General features: G+C 35.4%; 1 protein-coding gene across 1 annotated transcript in view; it reads right to left on the bottom strand.

Moving 5' to 3' along the window:
• Positions 1–3,089: 3,089 nt before the first annotated feature.
• LOC121413582 overlaps positions 3,090–25,220 on the bottom strand; it is a 69,616-nt gene continuing 47,485 nt past the window's right edge. The window contains exons 5-7 of the mRNA XM_041606448.1: positions 20,331–20,376; positions 19,114–19,183; positions 3,090–3,471 (exon numbers count right to left, since the gene is read on the bottom strand). Of these exons, the coding sequence (XP_041462382.1) occupies positions 3,360–3,471; positions 19,114–19,183; positions 20,331–20,376 (228 nt within the window). The 3' untranslated portion in view covers positions 3,090–3,359. The remainder of the gene's footprint in view (positions 3,472–19,113; positions 19,184–20,330; positions 20,377–25,220) is intronic.

Raw genomic sequence — 25,220 nt, 5'->3', positions numbered from 1 at the left:
AATTTCATCAAGTTTAAATTTAAGTTCAACACGAGAACACCTGAAAACACCAAGTCAAATTCACATACAAGCTTGGTGTTCAAGAAGAATTCATCAAGTTCAAGTCAACCTTTGAAGAACACCTGGGGAAGACAATAGGCCTACCCTACTTACACAAATACACCTGTCGATGTTCAACAAGATAATTTTTTTGCCAAGTTCAAATCGATTAGTGGAGGACATCTGATAAACGCAGGTCTAATTCTTGGACTTTGTTGACCAACTTGAAGTAAAACAAACACTGCAACACACTGAATAAATAGATTTACTATTTTTTACTAGACTAAATCAAACTTTTTTCAAAATTATCACTACTAAAAGTACTTAATAAGAAATCACTTTCATTGTTACAGTTCCCAGAATAATCATTCAATTTCCATCAATATAGAAATTATCAAACATGTACATTGTATTAATACAGGATATCGAATCAGGTCCATTGTCACTGACATTCATAATCCTATGAGTCCTCATTACTCACACTTTTGTATGGAATCGGATACCAGCTGAATTAAAGCGAAGCCTTCAATGGTGTACATGATTATGAACATCTGCCATTTCATCAGATAATTCAAATATATTATAAGGCAGTTATTGATCTGGGGCACGTCTCGCAAAGAGTTGTAATCGATCCGATCAATTGCAACTATGAAAGCCAGCAAAGTCAACATATAAAATGCATGTTTGTTCAAAAAAATTCTAGATATGAATGTATATCCATAAATTAATTGATTTCTTGACGATTTGGTGTGCTCTCCCTTATTTACAAAGGACATTTTGATTTTGCAAATTTCCTGTAGAAAAAATCATGACATTGATGGATTTCCATAGAGTTACGATTGATGGGATCAATAGTAACACTTTGTAAGATGGGGCCCAGAATTACATGCCGAAACATAAGTATCAAATTATCCGCCTATGAAATGAAGATACATGAAGAAGATCATTTCATTTTCCACTCATGATTGCCCATGAATTTCAGCACATTTCTGGAAAACAGTGCAATTATTTATAAATGGTCGCTTATGACATTCGAAATGGATCTATAGATTTCCCAAAGATCTTCATACCAATCCACCAGGCAAGGGAGCATTCGGATTCTTGCATTGGTTGAAGAAAGGCAAATACATTTTTCTTGGTTTTATCATAATAATTAAATTTAAATCATTGTCCTGAAAAGCATTCGCCACTTAGTTTGTTTTATAACTTTGATTTTATCTTAAGAAAAAAACATCACTACCAACCACATGTATCTCCACACATGAAATTAAAGCAAAACGTTTTTTGGCTTTATAAAAGGAATATATAGATAGCATTTCAACTTAAAGTTGTGAACAAAGGAGAAAATGGTGTCATAGCTCACAAGGAAATGGAAAAAGAGAGGCTTGAGGGGAAAAAATGGGAAATATCAAAATATTTAACAGTAAAAAGGGTGTAACAGGGAAAAGGAAATAGAGAGGCTCGAAGCAAAGAAAAGCAAGGATATCGCTTCATATTTGGAGGATTTGCATCACTTTCAGAAAGGGAAATTAGTCTGGGTCAATGAGAAAAGGATGAAATACAAACCACAGGAATAGGCCCGGTTTCAAATAACATGTTTCTTTAATTGATGAAGGACTCACTTTGTGAACTGGGTGGATCTTGTATATTCACCTGTTATCTAATTTGTAAAATCTAGCACTGATCTATTTGTAAATTTATATTCAGGATCTGTTCATTTATTTAAATAGTTTTTATTCATTTTTATTAATTTAGAAATTCTTACATTTATTTATTTCAATCATTCAGTTTTTTGCCTGTTCATGCGTGTAGGCATTCATACATTCATTAGTGTATTAATGATTATACTGTAATTAATATCATTAAAATATCATCATCAACTTTATGAAATAATCTATCTCATATAATAATTTGAAGACAAAATATGATAATCTAAGAAAAGTTGTGGGAGGATCTGCAATTCATAGCAAGAAATAAGATTTTTTTAATGACCAACATCAAACAATCAAAATTAGGTCAACTTTGGACATGAAAAACAAGGTCGGAATGACCTAGTCCAGCTCTGGGGTCATTGACCCCAATCTCTATCAGAATTAGGTCAGAATACCTTTATTTACTGTGTTTACTATTTTAACATACATAACTAATTTCCTGCTCAGTGCAACTTTATTTCTTTCCAATTACATCTATCTTTTAATACGTAGATCTGGAAATCATCATTTTTAATAAGTAATGATTTCCCCCTTAACAGTACTCAGATGCTACTTGGGATGATACACATCTCACTCTCACTATCATCCCTCAGAGTCCCTGGATGTAAAAATAGAGAGCTTATCACTGAACTACACAGAGGTAGGCCTACTCTTTATGCACCTTCAGTGTCATATAGATGTTCTTACACAATTCCAATTAGGTCCAGGCAGTAATTCATCTCACATGTACGTCATAAGTAACACACAGGAATTTCACAGAATACGTCATTCCTTCATTTTTTTTCCTTTGTCCAACTGTAGACCTACTTGCACAAACCATACATAAGTAAAATTGGGGAGAAATTATATTATATCATCAAGTATAAGATTGCGTTGTAGGCCTATAGGTTCACTTGAAATTGGGTCTTACGGATAGGGAATAATAAAGTCAGTAGACTTCGGCATAGCATGCCGAGTGCTCTGTTCTCAATTCATACAGGGTTTTACGAGTCTCGCTCAAAATCTGCCCAATTAACTTGCCATGTCGACTAGCCAATTCGCAAAGATTTATTGCGTCTGGGTATGGTTTTGTCGTGGAGTTGAACTTGATCCAGTATGCTTGAAAGTAGGCATGATGTACGTGCGAAATGGTACATGGGCTGATCTCGATTGAGAGCTTCAAGAATTGAGATGAAGCAATAAAATGTAGGTTGCAATAGTGTTTCAAATGTTGACTGCATCAACAAAAGCACCACCACCATCACTGCCATCACTTCCAATACCACTCCCACCATTACTACCACCACAATCACCACCATCATCATACCATCATCACCATCATTATCCTCATCACCACCATCATCAATAACATTCTCATCATTACTGTCTTTATATTTATCCATATCACCACCACACCATTATAATCGGGAACATTGTCATCCTCATCCTTATCATCACCAATACCACCGCCACCATCATCATCATATTAATCATTATCCTCATCACCAGCATCATTCTCATCATTCCTGTCTTTTTGTTATCCATATCACTTCCACATGATTATAATTGGGAACATTGTCATCCTCATCATCCCACCCCCTCCTCCTTCTCGCCATCATCTCCATCCTTTCAACTTACCGGTAGTAAAATGAGTGAATCAAATGAATGTCTTGCAGCACCTCGTAGCTCTTGGCATAGTTCAATAAACTCTTGGTTGTGTTGGCGAAGATAATGTGTAAGTCTAAAGATTAAATACAACAAAGTGAAAAAGGGAAAGAAAAATGGTTACTACCATGAAATAATAAAATCGTAAGAATCTCTGCAAGTATAATCACTGCCAATAATTTTTTATTCAAAGTTTCAACATGTTTTCATATTCCATAAGCAGCACTTCGCAAATTTGCATGTACAGAATTAATTAAAAAAAATAAGGGAGTTTTATAAAGATGCAAATCCATATTGATATTGTTCACAATACAATGAAGGGATAAAAAGCTACTGAAATCTGATTACAACTGCCAATATTCATAAAAACTACACTAAATTAGAAATCAATTGCATTAACAATAGTGATTAATTCTTTACCTGTACTGTGATTTCAATTACATTCCAAAACATCATAACTTTGCTCAACATTTATCTTAAATCCCTTCAAATTTTGTCCAAATTCTCCTAAAAGCTACTATAACCAGATAATATAAAACTATTTGTAAAAATGGAATAAAATCAATGAGCCATGGTATAGTTAATGAATCAAATTATTTGACAAATTCAAAATTTCGTAAATCAATGTATAGACAAAGTATCAACAAATCAACCTTGTATTTTTGTAAATTTGGGTCAAAAACGTGTACTCCCATACTCTCAACAATTTCATGGATAGTTTTTATCTCGGTCAAGCAACTATGTCTTTAGTTTGTAGCCTGATAATATATATACTTGTTATCGTGTTGTCATATATTTTTCAGTGGTAAGACATACTCAAGTCTGCTCATTTTCAGTCAAAGATAATTCTGTCATCGGCCTGATTAGAAGCAAGGCTTGCTGGGGGTAAATGTCCTGAGCTGTAATGGTCAAGGGATGGTCAACCTTCGCTTTGACCCATGCCCTTGTTCCATTCCATGTCATAAGACATCCTCTCAGAGGTCAAGAAACCTGAACTACATGTGATGCTGGGCACTGCTTCAAAACAGATCAACATTATTGCAATGTTTCCTTTACAAATGAAATAAAGATTTTGCCTTCTGCACATATGCGTCATTCCAAAAATGTACATTATCAATATGATATAGACTCCATTGATTTATTCTGCTTGGAATGGGAGTGGAAGGTCTGTCCTAACTGCAAAAAATAAATTTGAACTTGAATGTAGATCAAATCATCTCTTGTTAAAAGTTTTTACAATGGTGTGTCTGGGTTGTATGGAGAACATTATCCAAATTCGGCCCCAATTTCAGGCAGTGAAAAATTGAAAAAATACTAAAAAACAACAACAAATTATTGAAATTTTAATCTGACCAGATATTAAAAGAAGGTGCATTTTCAGCACTTGTCATGGGTATAGTTTCTCCTCTAAACATCCAACTGGTCTGAAAGATATTGGGGAAGGGGTGTCTTTGAGGCCGTTCTCATTACACTTTCTAAAACTAGTTTACTGGAAACCGATTCAGGAAACCACTTTGGAAGATCGCTTTGCTAGCGTTCCCACTTGATAACACTAAAGTGGTTTTCAAAATCACTTCACGTAAAGCGCTCTTGTTGCTATGGAAACGCTCTCAGTGGGGTGACACGTTTCGCGCGAAATTTGAAATCGCAGCATAGGCAGTCTAAACCTGTCGTGTGGAGCTCAAAATGTGCGAAGATCGCTTCCAGAAGAACGGTTGTCACCACTTACGCTAAAACCAGTTTAACGAGGCAAAGCGATCTTGAAAACTACGCCGCGAGGTGGTTTTCCAAACTGGTATGGACGATTGCTTCCAAGACCGCTTTGACCGTTCTTACTACGCGTTAAATCAGTTTCCACTAAACTAGTTTCCAGTAAACTAGTTTTAGGAATGTAGTGAGAACAGCCTCTTTCTCATGCCGAATGCGACAATTTCTAGTTACTACATCAAATCCAAGTTGACTTTCCCAAATCTTTGAATTTCCTAGATAGGCCTAAACACAGAGAGATTTGGATTGATCCATGGATCAAACTGTAGCAAATCTTTCAATAGGGCAGCGCTTATTATAAATCATCCCTTTACTAAATGTCATTTTTTAAATCATCTCTCTATAATCAGGGTATATTTATTGCAACTGACTGGCTAAGGATAACAGTTTGATGTCAACAAACCAACCCAAAATCTTTACAAACACTGAGCCATACCCAATAATTCTTTGTGCCACCTTTTCACCCCTAAAATGCGGGAGATGCCAAAATAATAGGGTCATCCGTTTGATTGGAAGGCTTTGAAAGGATTTTATACATCTATCTCATCACCTTAATATAGATCATAAAAAACATTTACATCTAACAAAGTTGACATGGTTCTTGAGAAGTATTCAAAGCCTATCTCCATCGACCTGCAAAACAATTCAGCAAATGATTCCATCAGAAAATCTCAAGACTACAGATGAGTCCAACTTCAGAGCACTGTAACTTATGGCAGCCATGACTGGAGGGCTGCAGAACAACATTTTCAATGGTTTATGAAATAAGCCACATGTGTTGCTACGTCAGTGTATTTTATATATTTTATCAGGCATAGGCCTACTTAAATATATTGATTAATCTTGAAGTGGGATAATTAGAATGATGGATAACCTTATTCATGTAATTAGGACTTTCATACAAAATCAAATACACAAAAGTTAACTGAAAACTGTTGTCTATAAATAAAAAAAGAAATGAAATTAGAAATAATACTTTGTATTCTGACTACTCAAAGCTTCTTCCACATATTTATTGACTTTTCTTTCCTTTTTTAATCTTGTTGAAATATCTTCTTTGAGTCATTTCCCATCATCATCTCCCCTTAAACTTAAAATGATACATTTGATGAATATTTGTGAAATATAACCAAATTTGTGCAACAATTTCGTTCAATAAATAAAGTATAATGTATGTCATGTTAAAATGTGCCAATCTGCTTCATCTCAAAATCACAAATTTCATCCAATTTGATAGAATCCACAAAAGACGGACAGTTCTGTCAAAATTCATTGTTTCAGAAAGATGGAAATATGCAGAGAGATTTACCCTCAAGCAAACAGCATTGAACGGGTGCCAGAGTATCCCTCAAAATGAGCTGAGATTAATGTCGAATTTGATATGGAATTTTCCGCAAAGATGCAATGGCATATTTTGTTTAACATTTGAGGTCTATCTAGGTCAAGATTTATGTAACATGAGGAATGCTACTACTTCTTCCAGGGTTCGTGTACTGTATAGTGTTTACACCAGGTTCAACTCAGGAAAAACATTCAATCAAAATTAGTGTGAACAAAGCATTTTCTATATTGATTTTGTAATTTTGTTTCCTGTGGTAAGCGCTTTGAATTATCTTATAAAAAGCAAGGTACAGTAACATGTATGCCTCGGCTTAAACGACAATAAAAATAATTTGATGGTGTAATGTTGACAGGGTATTTTGTAACGATTGAATATTAAGGACATTTGGCCAGATTTTGTCAAATCAGTCAGACAAATACTTGATTGCTCATGTCATAATCAAAAGTAAATAATACAATCTGGGGAAAAAGTGAAAGAAATGTGATTTCAACAGCAAAATCTTAGCAAATCAACAATGCATAATAATCTTTGAAAAACCCAAATATCAAGTATAAAGATGAATGGACAAAAAGAAGTACAAGTAATTTCTTCCATATACATATCTGAAGAAGCCAAGAAAAAGAGAAACAATTCTTTTGTGGAAAAAAAAACACTTTCCACAACCAACAGAATCCAGACCTTTTTACTAGCAAATCTGACCCATTTCTTTTCATACAACTTCAAATTCAGGTCAAACATCATTAAATATGATGAGTTTCATCTATCTTTTGGACATGATCCAAGAATTAGAACCAGAGCACTAATAAGAAATATGTGTCCTTGGCCAACTTGATATGGTCTCTGGTATGAAATTAGTTGAACTAATGGTTGAATTGGAGCAGAGAGATATAAATGACCATTTCTTTAATCAGATCCATAAATTTATAGAAAACCATGATGGATAAAATATTGATATGAAACTCCAATATTGTATTTTATATCATGCTTTATTTATATCTCTCCAATGTAAGAGAAACAGTTTTCATCAGAACTGGCCATTATGAAAATAACATCTCTTCAATTACTTTGTATTTTACTTCACTTCCCAAGATGCCTCTTACCTTCAAAAACCTTGCGAAAATCATTTTTTAAGAGCTGGAGTAGACTGGTGGTCTTGAAAGAGCAATCATGCAGAAACATGGTGGGAGACTACAGAAATACATCAAACTCATGTTTTGTTTATTTCATGTGATTTCATAATTTGTTTTCGGTGGATTTACTCCTGGCATTGTGAGGTCTTTAGCTCCGGTTTATTAGCTTGAACTTGGGCTGCCATCACATTATTACTGTATATATACCACATCTGGAACACATCATGTGTTTCCATACAGGATTCATTCTCTACGAGGCCGTTCTCATTACGCTTTCTAAAACTAGTTTACTGGAAACCGATTCAGGAAACCAGTTTGGAAGATCGCTTTGCTAGCGTTCCCACTTGATCACACGAAAGTGGTTTTCAAAATCACTTCACGTAAAGCGATCTTGTTGCTATGGAAACCCTCTCAGTCGGGTGACACGTTTCGCGCAAAATTCACAACCCCAGTGTAGGCATTCTACACCTGTCGTGTGGAGTAGCATGCTCACAATGTGCAAAGATCGCTTCCCGAAGAACGGTTGTGTCCTCACTTAACGCTAAAACCAGTTTACCGAGGCAAAGCAATCTTAAAAACTACATCGCCAGGTGGTTTTCTGAACTAGTTTGGAAGATCGATTCAACCGTTCTCACTCAATGTTTATCTAGTTTCCACTAAACTATTTTCCAGTAAACTAGTTTTAGGAAGGTAGTGAGAACGGTGTCCAGGTTATTTGAAATGAAATGGTTGTGTTGGACCATGGTTGGACTTTGCATGTGAAAAGTTGAACAAAAACTGGAAGATGAATTGGCTTTATTTCAAATTTCAAAAACGTCTTAAACTTTGACAATGAAACATTTTCAAAGTGGATAGGGCTGACAGAAAACTTGTATTTTTCACTGTCAAATCAATTCAATTCAATTCATTTATTTTCTCTTTCAATCTTTTTACATTTACAATGATAGTTCAATAGACATATTTACAAAATATAATACATAAATCATTTCTATAATACAATAATGCTATGAAATCGAAAGAGAAGGAGACCAACTAAAAAGCAGAGCTTGTAGGGTGAAGGCCCCTTTCATAAGTACATTTTATGAATAAAAATATGATAAAATAAAGAAATAAACAATACATAATACAATGAATAAAAAATAAACAAAAATAAAAATAAAAATAAATAAAAATAAAAATTAATGAATCAGTATACACTGTACACAGAAATCATAAAACGATTAAACATATATACAAAGAGAAATTAACAAACACATTTACATATTAAGTTCTGAGTTACATAACTTTGTGGAAAAAAAAACGATAATCTAATATGAATCCAGAAGATATTTTTTCAGTTTTCCTTTGAAATTTTGTATTGAATTACATTGTATAATATCCTTTGAAAAAGAATTCCATAAAAACCCACGACCACCCGTTAACAAGGAATCACTCTACCACTGAGCCAACATGTTAGGTTAAAACCATTCAAAAGGGCACTGCCTCTGAAAACTGTATCAGTCCATTCACTTATTCGATTTTTTTTAAAGATAAAACACTATCAAAGTTTCTGGTGAGTGCCAGAAGGGCATTGACTGATACAGTTTTCAGAGGAAATGCCCTCTACAAGGGCAGATATGAACAAAATGATACAACATAAACTGCAAGCCAGTAGTAAATCTGCTTCTTTCTGGATTGATCCAGTGGGAACTGGTCCAGTGTTATAGTAAATTTAGGGTGAATGCTCCAAGCGATCTTACAACCAAACCTCTGAACCTTTCCAATGCAGCTCACCCTACGGATTTCTGGATTTCCTCCAGCTGTAGAGAAGTTCTGGTGGGTATTTCATAAAAGCTGTTTGTAAGTTACAAGCAACTTACAAGCATCACCAGTGTGTTCGTGAAGCCATTATGACTGATTAACCTAGACATAAAATGTTTCCTAGGTACTAATTGGTGCTTGGCGTTTACCAGCAAAATGCTGTCCTGCTGAGTTCCTAAAGGGAGTTACCAGAAACAGAAAAAGAAAGTTGCTTGTAACTTCTGAACAGCTTTATGAAACAGCCCCTGGTTTAAATCATGAACACAAGCAATCTTCACCTTTAGGTATCTACCTCCATGCTTTGGGGAACATTTTTTTTTATCAAGGGCCAAAACAAATGTGTATGGATAAAACTAAGCTGGAAGACTTGACTCCAGTATGACGCATCCTCTGGATATAAAGTTCAGTAACCCATCAGCGTAAAAATACTATATCTGGGCCCCATTGCATAAAAGTAACTATTATGGTAACTACCATGGTTACACTCATCAACAACCAATCAGAATCAAGGATTCCATGTAAGTTACCATTGGATGGCAAAGTTATCATAATGGTAACTTTTATGCAACGGGAGCCTGGATAAGTTCAAAGAATCAGTCAATGCAATTACATATCAACAATCTTGGGACATGCTCAAGTGGATCATTCAATATAGTGACTATCCATAATTTATTGTTCAAAATAGACATGAAATAAAATAATCCGAAAATTTGCTTTGCCCAATTGATCGTGGGCCCGGCAGCCACTGTGCAGCGCCAGATCGACGAGGCTCTATCCCTTTAATCGTTGAACGCCAAACAGGGTAGCAGCAACTCCCATCTTTTAACGTCCTTTTGGTCTGACGCAGCCGAGGTTTGAACCCCGACCTCCCGGTTGTGAGACGGATGCTCTACCAACTGAGCCAACAGACAGGTCACCGACTATCACTGGACAAATTCAGTGGATCGTTAAAAAAAAGACTGATCAGGGTTTAAAATGTAAAATGGCTTCAATCTGATCTGCACACCAAGGATGTAATGGTATGGACGGCAGCCCCTTTTCCTGAGATAACCCTGTCATCGCACCCCACTAAGATGGGACAGTTTGGTTTCCTGTTATGATGTATGGATGGAATCGTCACTGATCAAATCCTAAGATCCATTGCTCTAATATCATTATACTAGTATAGCTTATACATGTAGCTAACCCCCCTCCCCTTACAGCAAATGCCCAACTTCAGTCAAATATCAATGTGATAAAGTATAGGGAAATATACTACCCATGCATGCTTCCATGACAGGGAAGGGAAAGGTGAAGGAGAAGGCAAAGGGGAGGGGTTGGCAGGCTTTACTTCTTTTTCTTCCTTTTTTAATCAATGTTCTAAATTAAATACCTTGTCAGGTTCTTGCGCATTGAGTGTCTTTGTTGTCCGTTACTGCACAGACTTCCGTGCATCACTTCTCTCTCTGAGAATTCAAGAAAACTGAACTTAATTTGGCCAAGTATAATGATCACTTTAAGACCAAATCAATTCCTAGTCTAGAGACACAACCGAATATCACACTCAATCATTGTAAAAACCTTTTTTCTTTCATTTCATTTACAAGTTAAGACCTAAATGAGGTAAAGCTAAAGCATGGTAAATCATGATTTAGAGTGTAGCCTACATGTATTCTTATCACTCATTTTCAAGGGTATTACCTCTGTTTTTCCCAGTCAAATATCACTGTTTTAGTTCAAAATAAAGGCAGGTTAATGTCAAAGTCTTCTTTTTTAACAAATGTTCAGATTCGACCATAAATTTTGCCAGTCATGCCGATCAGATATTGATTCCAAATTCCTTCCCACCAGTAATGAATGATTTCCACTTGCGGCTCAACCCAAATATAAAATAAATCCAGTCTCCGTCTCTTTTTCCCAATCAGTAGCATCAGACAGTGGGGTATCTAGGACACCGTTCTCACTAACGTTATAAAACTAGCTTAGTGGAAACTAGTTTAACGTGTAATGAGAACGGTCGAAGTGGTCTTGGAAAAGATCTTCCAAACGTACCGGTTTAGAAAACCACCTAGAGATGTAGTTTTGAAGATCACTTAGAGGTTGTTCTCATTACATTCCTAAAACTAGCTTACTGGAAACTAGTTTAGTGGAAACTAGCTTGACACGTAGTGAGAACGGTGGAAGCGGTCTTTGAAGCAATCTTCCAAACCAGTTTGGAAAACCAGCTCACGATGTAGTTTTCAAGATCGCCTTGCCTCGTTAAACTTGTTTTAGCGTGAGGACACATCCGTTCTTTGGGAAGCGATCTTTGCACATTTTGGGCGTGCAACTTCACACAATGTATTGAGAATGTCTACACTGCCATTTCGAATTTTCCCGTGAAACATGTCAACCCCACTGAGACCGTTCCCATAACGAAAAGACTACTTTACGGCAGATCAAATGGGAACGCTAGCAAAGTGATCTTCCAACTAGTTTCCTGAACCGGTTTCCAGTAAACTAAAATTTATAAAGTATAATGAGAACAGTGTCTCAATAGTGCAATGGGGCAAGCACTGAAAATCGCATCCTCTTTTGACTGCTATTGCTGGTTGATTCTTGTATATTACATGAATTTTCCAAGTTTTTTTTCTTTCCTTTCCTTTTTTTGGGGGGGAGGGGTAATAATCTTGTTTTGGCTACCCCCCCCCCTCCCCCCAAAAAAAAAATTCTTTCCTCCTCTCAAGGTATGCCACATGAAAAGGGCACAAATTATGTTGGATCCTGAAACAGTCACCAGTTGTATACTCCTGTAATATTGTTTTAGACCCCACAGTGCATGATTTCAAATATATTTAATTGCCTATTGTTCATAGTGATGTATCTTTTATTTACTCAAAAATTATTCCATAAAATATACCAACATGATCACGTTTCAGCAATACAGCATCGATGGCTCATAATTCAGAAGTTGAGTATAAAAGATCAGTGCTATTCACCATCAATCAACTACACTTCGTGATCTTTTTTTCTGCAGAATTTGATTTATCAATCCTCCTCCTTAATTTTGATGCCAAACGAGAGGAAATAAAACCTACGAAAATTTATCTACCTAAGGCAGGTGTGAAAGGCAAAATAATCAATATTGAGGTCAGAACAGATTGATGATTATGGGCATTTTCCAGAGCAGACCAGTAAAAATGAATACATCAACATCCATATGGGACAATCCCAAGAAAAAAAGACATTAAATATAACTGTCTGATAATAGAGGCATGTCTAATGCCATAGATGCTAATAAATCCCTCCTTTCAAGAAGTCTTCTTCAAGAAAATAATGACATTATCTAGTGTCACTTCATCACTAATTGAATAATTTCCAAATAGCTCATGTTGAGAAAGGAGCAAGACACAAATGGCCAATATCATTCCTCGCAGGTTAACTTTTCATTGGAGTGAACAAAAGATCGGCAAAAAGGTCATCGATCAAGTAAACTTCATGAGCAATTTATGGATCAAAACAAACATGATAGGACAACTTCAAGACTCTATATTACTCCAAGGTTATATTTCTCTCAACCTAGTTAATGGATCCTCCCTCTGTAAGTGGATGCATTGGAGAGATTTATGATGGATAATGATCCTGAACTTGACAGGAAATATGTGCTTGATGTTCTTCAATGACCTACTTCAATATTTTCATAATAAATGTTCAGGAAAAGGGACAGAATGAATCAACTCTTAATTTGTTTTGGATGATAACGATACATATACCAGGAGGTTCATTGACCGGCTTTCAGCAAAGAACTTTTTTTTTGGGGGGGGGGGGGTTGAAACCAGCACCTGTAACTCAGCATGGTTATTTTATCTACTTTTGCCACTCTTTATCCAGGTGGATTGGTTGAATATCCTGTAGTAGTCTGCAGGCACAGACCCTGATTGGAACTTCGATCAACAAGTGTGCCTCCACACAAAGACTAGCACATACAAAACTTGAGAGCTTTCAGTAAACAAGGCATGAGTAGGCTGCACATTCAGACCCTTGACTCGAATGAAGGGTTTGCCCAGCAGACTAATCCTGTGGTGAGAAAGTCCAAGAATTTAATACAATGGGAAATAAAATGCAGCAGGTGAATTCAATGACAATCTTCATAGTGAAATTTCATTATCTATAATCATATCTAATCAAGGCATGGCATTCATGAACTTATCTATTGTCTAAGCACAGCCAAAAGGTGTTAAAATTGTATGTGCCTAAGGATTAAAAGGGCATTAAGCCTATATATTAAACAGTATACAAATAAAGCTCTTCTGACTCCAAATTATATAAGAAATATTTCTACACAAAGAGAATGTCAGGAAGTTTCCTGCTTCATGGAATGCTGTTGAAAAATTGTTCTATTCTGGTTGACGGGGCTTCCGAAAGTGTTTCACATCAAAACAAGCCCCGAGTGAAGCTCATAAGCATCGGAAACGGGAAAGAAAGAGAGCGGAGCTTAAAAGAACATGAAGTTAGAAAGTCAAGTTTGTATAAGCCTCCAGTGAGGGAATGTGATGAAAGGTGCTGAGCCACAGGTGTAAATCATGCAAGATGGAGTAGCTTTAAATATTGGTAAAAAAATATCCATCCCAAGCCCCCCCCCCCTCCCCTACGGCCTTTCTTAAAACTAGTATGCTTAGTTATGATAACCTCTCTTGCTTACAAATATGAACATAAAATTTTACTTGTTTTCCCTTATAAAAAATATTGGTGACATCCTAGTCCAATCAATACTAATTTTTTTAGGGAATGAATTAAATTAGGATGAAGATGTGAAATATTATAAATTTTGATAAATAATGATCATGAATTAACCTAGATATGCTTTCCGGTTGATAATTCTATCATAAACATAAACCATACAATGCAAGTTTGTTTTGTTTTTATTCAAATATTCTAATGAAAACAAGGGAAAGTAGAGCAACAATCTACCAAGTCATTTTGCAAAACCAAAATTTCAAATTGCATATCTTTATCAATCGTGCCACTGGTAAATCATTTCATAAATCCTTCTAAACTTTTCATCGCTTGAAGTAAAATACCTCCCAACCTTACAGAGGAATGAAAGACTATCATAAATTCTTATGTCAATGCCGAAAGCTATAAAGCCCCTACAAGTACCAACCACCAACCACCGCGCCCCTCTAGATCAAATTACCCTGAATTCCTTGACACGGTTTTAACACAAAACAAGTTCACCTTCTAGATGCTCTTCATTCTTCCCAAGTTTAAAGAAGAGACATCAAGGCCACCTTACCGACAAACTTGGAGTTTCGGAAGATGAAGTGTGCAGGATTGCAACGAAGTCCGTATTCATTTTTATGTCGTTCATCTTTATTTCATTTGACTGCTCATCAAATTGGTTTAGTTAGTCCTAATTGGATAATTTGAGTAGATATTGCTTTGTTCTTTGCCAGAGCTGAAAACAAAGTGATCCATCATCAGGCACTAGAAGCCCATACCCCCCTCAAGTCATTTGGTTCATTATGAGATCGGTCATTTGTACCCCTGAGAGCAGCCACACTCCCATAACTATTGAAAAACAAGATGAGATGTCTGTGCTGTCTCCTTTGTCTTTGACTTTGGTTTTCTGAGAAAAGGTTTCGGAAATTAAAATGAGATGCTTTCTTTGCAGATGAAGACTGGATCATAAGGATGAGGGATGAATGTAACTGGCTTAAAATTAATTCAGTGAAACACAAAGGCATGGTTCACAACATGAATTGTTGCTTCTTGGCTATGGTTGTCAAGGGGTACATATTACAGTAGAAGTGAGTGGCGGTGATAGAAGCAGTAGATGTATAATCGTTCATCTTAAAATCTTAATCTTAGCCAAGGATACTAATGATCTTCATAACACATTGATTTCTGAGAATGAATAATGTGACCATCGTGAAAAATATCAGTTAGGTCTCAGTATAAATGATCTTGATGTATATGATGGCATGATGCTAATATCTCCATCGCGTGACACATTAAATAGCTCATCAGTCATTGAACCTATACTAATAATTAAGTCTAAACAAAAATAAAGACTAAAGAAACATTTAAATCAAATAACCCACTACAAAATATACAACACCATGAACCAAGTACAATTTGAGCATGATTTCAAACTAGAATTGCAAGATTGTATGACTTTACTATAACAATTTTTGGGGTAAGAATAAACTATAGTCTGCATATCTAACTGTTTGTCTGTTCAGATGTCACATATAATTATGACAAGGTGTTTGTATGCATTGTGCCGAGCGTTTTTTTTTATCTTTGTTTTTATTTGTTTTTAGTATTTTTGTTTTTGTTTATGTTATTTGCTTGTTTTCAGCTGGGCACAGCCTGGACCCCTCTTCTACAAATTCTGCATAAGGGGTGCAAGGGCCCAGAAATGTTAGGCTCGCAGTGATGACATTACATTTTATTCATTGCATCAATGGATCAACCACATTGTTCAATTGATTGTAAAATCAGACATAAGATCAATTACTAGGCTTTGTGTAATGAGATGGTGGAAGAGATGCAGACAAGTCAATAGGTGGTTTCAGACTGCCTTAGAAGTTCATCAGTTTCAGGTATTTTCTGATCAGGAAAATTGTCCTGATCTACCCAGATCAGAAAATATTACGCGTAACATCCTCAAAAGAAAAAAACTTGCTAAAAAGTAGGAACTTGTCACAATTACGAGAACTTTCGTGTTCGTGAGGATTTTTTCCTAGGTTGCAGGTTTTTTGGCAGTGTGAAAGCAAATTACAAGAACTTTCTTAGTCTAGCATGTAGTTGGGCACAGGCGCCATGGGTGGCTGCTGAACAAGCGATTTTGAATCTCACACCCTGCCTGATTATTAGACCATACTGCGCATGCTCGTACATGTAAGTTCGAGAACTTATCCCTAAAGGGCCTTCTTCGGGTCAGTTTGAATGCAGAAAATAATTATTTATTTTCTAGGCTGAACAAGTTCTCATAATTTAACGGGTGCTACAGTGATCAAGGCGGTCTGAAAACACCTATATAAATGATGGATGATCATGGTCATAGAGGGCTAGACAAAGAATGTAAGGTGATAACCATTGTACATACTCTACAATCCCTGGGGTACATTGAGCTTTTCTAATATGATGGTCTCCATCAATTTCTGTCTTTAAATGTCATTTATAGAACTGATGTTGATTGATGAATGATGCTTCAACTTTATTCAGGTTGAAGTTTAAATGTTTTAATTACAATATGGAGAGATAACAAGGTTGGGCTTTGAAATGAAAAGATGCAAATTACTGAAATAATCAACTCCCTAAGGAAGATGAAAATGATGCATGACGAGTTCATTTACACAAGCTTTCAACTGTTTAATTATATTTTAATAACTGAAAAGGAACAAATTTTAAATTCTATCTACTTTAGCTGACAGAAACAGAAATGTGAGACACATTTATGTGAAGCACTTCAATATTGGAGGCTGGTTCTCTACATCATTTGATTTAAAGTTATATTCTCTGTCAATCAAAAACTCCTTATTGGTCTGTGTGCAGATACTGTCATATGTTAGCCTGCAGGCAAAGACCCTTGGTTTTTGCAATTCCTATAGAGAATAATGCAAAGTCTGAAGTAGCGAGACTAGATTCACTATGTTCTGTGACTGGCTATTTGACACAGAGTATTTGACATCTAGTCTCCACTCTAGACCTGTTTATTGGTTAAAGTGTCAAATATGAGTCTGTGCTTGCAGACTTATCATGTTATCATATTTGTAATCAGGTTGTAGTGGGTGCGTCGTGGTCTAGTGGTTCTGACTCTCGCCTTTGAAACAGAGGGTCGTATCCTAGCAATGGCTTGTTTTCCTTCAGCAAGAAATTTATCCACACTATGCTGCACTCGACCCAAGTGAGGTGAATGGGTACCCGGCAGGAGTAATTCCTTGCATGCAATGAGCACTGGTGATGGTAGCTCGAGCTAAACCCGGGGTAATAATAGCAGCACTTTGGATCCTCTGGCAAAAAGCGCTTTATAAATCCAGCTATTTATTAGTACCAAAATCATTAACAATGTAGGTTTACTAGAATAGAATAATAATTAATGATTACAAAATTTCAAACATATAATTAAGTTGAAGTCACATCGTCGTAAGGCAAAGCTCGAAAGCATCAATTTCTTGCCACTACACCTGAAAGAAAATTTGAACCAATTCAATTTCTTGTAATCATTAAATCCTAATCTCACAAATTACCAATAAATGTAAATGTCATTGGCTGGTATTAAGGGTGTTGAAATATCATGACTAATAGCTCCCCCTAGAGGGCCGCTATATCACAGCCACAATTAAAGTCATTGCTACATCATCTAAAACCACTCAACATCATCCAGTGCTAGTACAAGCATGTAGGGTCCATGGTACAAGAATGAAGCTTGTTATCCACACAGGTCAATGGCCTGGAAGAATGGACTGGAACATTCTTGAGTACAGAACTTTTCTCTTTCTTTTCATGTCAAAGTTACGTCATAAGAAGCAGTTAGAATTGCACAGTCTAATTTTGCTTAATTGCAAATCATCAATATTCTATGTCAAAATAAATAATATATCAATTTTTTCCAAATTACATTGTAGAATTCCATATCATTCTTTCATTCCAATTTTAGATGATGCTATTTAAATCATTTCTTTTGATATTCGTATAAAGTGAATATTTTTTTTTAATTGATTTCTGTAAATGTTATTAACATGTCCAGGTCAGGGCAAAAATCATATCAACTACAGTTTTACTTTGTCCTTTCCTTTGCAACTTGGATATGTACATGTATGGTGAAATATCCTTCATTTTTTTTCTATATTGTTATAACTTTGTTGTTCCTACAGTATTGTATTTGACCTAGTAAAAATGCCAAAATAAACTAATACTAACAACCAAAGTCAACCCTGAAGAATATACTGGGTACTTTCAACAATATTTGTCCACCAAAAAGTCGTCATGGTCAGAGTTTGTTCGAGAGGATATTGAACTTCAACTTATCTTTGAATAAAAATTATTTAAAACCAAGCCTGCTGTTGATGCAAATTTTGCTTACGTTTGAAATTTTTATCTGGAGTCTAGCAAAGATTTTTAGTCAAAGATAACCCTGAAGATTATTGTTGGAAATTTTCGATTATATTTATCCCCATAGAGAAGTCATGGTCAGAACTTGCTCAAGAGGCTGTTGAACTTGGACATGTTTTTCGATGAAGCAAAACAGATTTGCAAGTAAAATCAGGTGGTTTGCTTAGTGCACACTTCAAAATCTGCAATCCTCAACAATAAAGCATGAAAAATATTAAAAAAGTGAAAGATTAAAAATATTGGTCAGGGATAAAAGCTAATGAAATTATTTTAAAATAAATATAAAACAACATAAGACGCATTTTCATCCCCTTTCACCCTATCCCAAAGGAAAAATAACAATAAATCAATAAACAAATAAATTTTAATCTAAATGTAAAAAAATATATATTTTGTGATTTACCAGGTTTGAGATGCCCTATTAATTCTTATGATATATCTATTACAATCCTGTACATGGAATTCCATGCAATCAACTACTTAGCTTTTATTTCTCACCAAAACTATTCTCTTCCGAACAATCATTATAATTCAGTCATTCTTATTGAATCATAAAGCGAGAGATAATTGGGTACATAAAACATGATCATATACTTACTTCCTGATTTCGTTGTATGTGTTGTAATACTTTCTGTGTTCCTGCCAAAGTTCACGTGAAAAGATGACACCTAGGAATAGAAATACAAGGAATTATATGTTAAAGGTAAGAGACAATAGTTGCAGCAATTAATTATTTCATGAGAAAGTCTTTTAAATAAAGGTTAATTATAAAAATATTATCATACATCTAGATCTGGTACAATAATGTGAAATTATCTTTGTAAAAATCATGAAATCTTAACTCAAAATCAATAATTCTGTTGTTCAGTAATTCAGAAAAGCATATGTTGGACAGTGTATTAATATTTCTCGAAAAATGCCCAAAATTTTATGGAAAATTCTGTGCTTATTTTGCTCATTTCTCAGCTATTACGCATTTTCTTCCAGAGCTATTTGGCACATATTTTATTTATACATACAAATACTTTGGTGGTAATTTCATTGGATTCTGTTCGAACTCATTTTGAGATCATTGCCACAACTGGTATTTATCTTTAAGGCTTTATTTTGAAACCACTTTCAAATGTACAAGGTAAAGGCAGATGAAAACTATGGTGAACGGTATCATTGATTATCAACTTTATGAGGTTAAGAGATGCTTGTGAGGGCCAAGCAACGCACAACATTCATGAATGGTGTATGCAAATTGTTCAGATGATAATGCTGTTACATACAATTCCCCTATTCCTCTTTAACATTGATGTTACATTGCTTTTATTTGTAATGATCTTAACCCTTTGATATCTTATAGTTAGACATACATTTATAACTGATTGCCATTTTTTCACTCGATTTTCTATTGTGCCAGAATTATTTCATTGTTCATTGTTTTTATCAGCGAATAAATTATACAATTAGTAGTTTTAAAATTAGTTACTGTTCCCTTTTAATAATTTAAAATATTTTAGTTTGATTCATGTTATCATTTAAGTAACAATATTTGTTTATCTATGTTACTAAGTATTGTTATCTTTGATATAGATTTTGACTTTATTTTCATGTATGATGTGATGATTTATGCTGTTCTTTATGTTTTCATCAGGTCATTGATGAAAAACAGTTTTATACTGATCTTTTGTACCTGATTAAATATGTTCTAATAAATAAATAAATACCTTAAATTTGGATATGAGATGTCATTTGAATCGAGCGATTACTACAAACTGTTTTTCTTTAATCAATCAACTTAGGAAATACAATTAAATTTGTTCTTACCTATAGGTTTGTGTCTTGTATTCCAGCTTGTGACTAACTCCTCTAACTGCAAATGTGAAAAGAGGAAAATACAACATGTAAGTGATAATAGACAAGGTAGATCTCTGTTAATATAAGAATTTGACAATATGAAATCAATTTTATAATTTCTGAAAAAAATACAGTCTTTATTAAAAAATAATAGCCAATAATATAAACATAACAATTATTCGTATTTCAAATGTAGTAAAATATGTTTCAGTTAAAGAAATATACTCAAATGTCATAGGTAAAAAGAAAGGTTACTTTTTCAATCCTGTGTTTACCAAACACCTTTCTTCACTAGCATGCATCTTCTGTATACATCTATTCAATTCATTCATTTTGATAAATGTTATTACAATCTTTTTAAACACATATCGAAATGATTAAGCAAAAAAGTAATATTTGTGTTTACATCTTTAAAGTAGAGAAAATTTGGGATATATTTGGAAGAAAAATTTCAAGGTTAGGCTTGTTGAATATGGAAACTTGAGTCTACCAACATTTGAAAGCTGTCATCATGTACATTATTAGATGTAACGTGAAGCTTCGTGGAATGCATTTTAGGTATTTCTACAGTTCAACTCAACTGGCCCATTTTACAAATGTTTATTCCTTCAAATCCCTACATCTGCAAGTGGTTGACTTTTGAGCAGGCTGCCCTACAGAAATATCTCTTCCTTCCCTTCCTCTATTTATTTTAAAATAAGAATATCTATTGATTCCACTGCATTTCATCCAAACCAAATAAAATGAGAATTATAAGAGTTATGTACAACATTTGACATAATTCAATATTTCAATTACAAAAGATATAATACTGGCAATATGATGTAAGCAAGAATCTGCTGTTAAATCATAATCCCAATCCTTAATCATATCCAGGACCCCCCCCTGGTACCATTATACACATTTGGGCTTAATTGTATAATCATATTGTAAAAAATGTAAATGGAAAAACAAAATGCCCCGCAGTTCAAACTTGGGAACATGACCTGATCATGAACCGACTTTAGAAGAAAATCGCATCATGGACCGATCGCATCAAGTTTGAAAATCAACCAGCTGTCCAATCTGATGGCCTGTTTCATAAAGAATATGCAACTACTATAACTTTGCCATTCTTGTGATTACCATGGTAACCAGGCTCAGCAGCCAATCACAACCAATGATTCTATGGAAGTTACAATAATGGCAAAGTTGCAATAGTTTTTAAGTCTTTATGAAACAGGCCCCCTGAATAGCATGAATACCAGAGGTTTATGAGGTTGCCCAATCAGGTATGTACTGTAGGTCCTAGTGTAGTAGGTTTCACGGTAAACCAGGTATCTTTCTTAAAGCTGTTCGTAAGTTAAGAGCGACTTTAAGAACGATTGGTGATCCTTACTTGTGGTAAATGTATATTCATAGGCTGTGGTTTAGCGCATAAGAAAGGATCACCAGTCGTTCTTAAAGTCGCTCTTAACTTACGAACAGCTTTATGAAACGGCCCCCAGTTATCTTTCTTGGGCAAGTGTTGGTCCTGAAAAGGACCACCCAATCTAGACAAGTGTGTTCTAGTCATCTACAGGAGAATATGTTTATATAGCCAGGTCCTACGAGTAAGTGATGGTCTCATTTGCCTTTAATTTTTTTTAAAGGAAATATACTGTATGGCGTCATAACACAAAATCCTTAGACATGACATAAATGTCTACATCAAGATGTCACTGTGGTATCTTATTTTCTTTATTAATCAATTACGTTTATTGGTACCCATTTCATTGTTCATAATTAGCATTCCGGCCCATCTTTCCATGAAGTTTCTTGTCAGCTTTTAAAAGAAAATCTCTAAATATGCATACAAATTAGTATGATGTCCAAGTACAAAGAATACATATGGCTTCATTGCAACATATCAGGTCATAGTTTCAAACAGGTGTATGACCTTTTTGTATTCATTCACTGTATAAAAGCAGAAAGACCATTAACAATGAGATATTACTATCTGTCTTTCTCAGACAACCCATCTCTTATTTCTACCAAAATTTCCCTTTTCCTATTCTTTTACTGACATCATCTGGATTCAATTTTGCAATACTTCCTGTTTGTCCATTCCATTCATACAATCCTAATATTAATTTATCATCTACTTTTTTTAAGTTTTAACAGAAGTTAAACTCCAATCACCCTAGATTTTATCCAATCATCCAAACCCAATCCATGACTATTGGGAATAGACTAATAACAGCACTTATCACAAATCAAGGTCTTTATATCTAGCGCAAAAATTGTTACCATTGAGAAAATTTAATGAATGAAATTTTGATTCATATTTCCTTTCTTGAAAACTTTTGTTTCTTCCTCTCGCGCTCTCTCTCACACACACATTACCTGTCATAATTTCTGCTTCATCTCTTCTTTGTCTAATCTTTATTACACTTCATTTGCAATCTGTGTCTTATGACACCCAATGGGCTAGTCCATTCATCCTGACCAATCACAAATCCATAAATCAATAGGTCAAAGGTCATCTGGGGTATATGGGACCAATCAAGCAGCTAGGTGAGTGAACTATCGTGACCAATCACTGAACTTTGCTCTACCAAAGGCGTTACCTCACTCACATACTAATATGGTGAATGTCCTTTTCGGAATGTTCACATTAAACTGGATGCAGGCCTACCATGGCATTAAGTTTTAAAAGAATCAATCGAAGAAGGTTAAAGCGATTAGAGAGGGTGAGATAATGAGTAAATTAATTGATTATTAAATGAAGTGTGGACTGCTTTTATTCAGAGATCATTGTTCTGATGACAGGTATGCTATTTTAAGACTTCATAGGTTATAAATGTAAACAAAAAAAAATTATTAGAGGAAGGTAATCATGCGATATTCACAAAACCACAAGAAAGTATCACATGATCTTGTGTACAATAAGAATTACAATACTTAGAATTAATTTATCACCATTTTTTTACTTTAATTACTGTGAAGACCTTATCAGAAAGGGAAAGTAATTAAATACAGAACAATTCCATAAAAGGATCCATCGTTTCCATTGCTTACTAGCTGAGAAGGCCTCATTTGATTTAGAAATAAAGAAATATGAGAACCCCACAACGGGCTATATTAGCCATTCATCACCAAAATTCTAAGTTAGAAATCATATATTGGAATAAAATTGTGATTCCAGTACATGCACTTGCATGAAGTAACAGTTGTTAATAATTTCCCCTATTTTACAACACATAAATTGAAGTTTTTCTCTTTTAAAAAGAAAAATTACAATACCGAAAATATGTGCTTTAAGGCGCTGTCACACCTTGGCGTTTTAGACAGCGTATGCCCGACGTATCAAAATTTCTCTAAAACGTCGGCATACGCTGAACTTTGATTTTTTTTTTTCAACTCTGGGCGTATACTTAGCGTATTCATAACGAGTTGGACGTATACATAACGTATTAGTAACTTATATCGAACGCTTCGTTAACTTATAAGTAACGTATTCCAACGAATGCTTAGCGTTTTGCTGGCGTACACAACTTATGCCCTACGATAGCCTAACTTACGCATAGCGCGCTGCAGCGTATCGCTGACGAACACGTGTCGTAGCCTATAAAAAGGCTGCCGCTCGGCGCTGTCACACCTTGGCGTTATAGACAGCGTATGCCCGACGTAGGAGGAATTTGGCGAATACGCTGGCGTACGTCGAATACGTTACGAGTAAGTTTTGCATACGTTAAGAGTACGCTAAAACACGCTGGCATACGTCGTCATACGGCGAGGTCGTCCTGTGAACCCCACCTTTATATACCAATTCCTATAAACGTTGTCAATACGCCATTATACGGTAGCTGTAAGTTATAAACACGTTCAGTAAGTTTTGTGGTCGTCCGGAGCACGTCTTCATACGTCAATATACGTTGGAGTTAAGTTACACATACGTTCAAAGCACGTTACTCATAGGTTAGAAGTAAGTTTTAGGGTACGCTGGACATTATCTCGACGTACATCGACTTATGAGTAACTTACGAGTAACGTGTGTCAACGTGTATCAACGATCGCGTAACTTGCCTACAACTTATGGCCCGCGTATGCGGGACGTATGAGCCATACGCCGGCATACGTCGAAAATTTTTGAGCTTGCACAAAATTTTTCGACGACCTCGCCGTATGACAACGTATACCAGCGTGTTTTAGCGTACTCTTAACGTATGCAAAACTTACCCGTAACGTATTCGACGTACGCCAGCGTATTCGCCAAATTCCTCATACGTCGGGCATACGCTGTCTAAAACGCCAAGGTGTGACAGCGCCTTTAATAATTTGATGGGTTTTAGACTGTACTTTCTTTAAATTTCTTTGTTAGCCTTATTTCACATCTATTCTGTGGTTGCTATGCCAGGCAAAAATATTACAGACAATCCAAATGCCGATACCCCTAAAAAAAAAAAAAAAGCTATGCCTAAAGTGGCAAATAATGTAAATATGTCTGAGATCATGGATGATATGCCTAGGCCTAAATAGATATATACCGTGTTTACACAGTGACACGGCTCGGGGGTTCGACACGCGAGCCGTGCTCAACACGGCAATTTTATGCTGTGTAAACGCGATCAGTGTGATCCGCGAGCCGTGTCGAACACGACTTTTTTGATCCGCCAAAATCGTAGGTTTCAACCCGCGAGCCGAGTCAGACTCGGCAATTTTTTTCATGTGTAAACAGAAAGCCGTGTCGAACTCTCTTGACCAGGTCACTGCGCGCGCTTTCACTTTTGGCATTGTTGTTGTTCGCACGGACAAGATTCGATTCCGGCGGTGAATTTCCCGCGTTTAATTTGCGACGTCATAATTCTTCTTCCGTTCGAGATCCGCGAGCCGTGTTGA

The sequence above is a fragment of the Lytechinus variegatus genome, chromosome 4 (assembly GCF_018143015.1).
Source record: "Lytechinus variegatus isolate NC3 chromosome 4, Lvar_3.0, whole genome shotgun sequence".
Taxonomy (NCBI): Eukaryota; Metazoa; Echinodermata; class Echinoidea; order Temnopleuroida; family Toxopneustidae; genus Lytechinus; species Lytechinus variegatus.
Note: the sequence above shows the minus strand (reverse complement) of the source record. Positions and strands in the feature narration are given on the sequence as shown.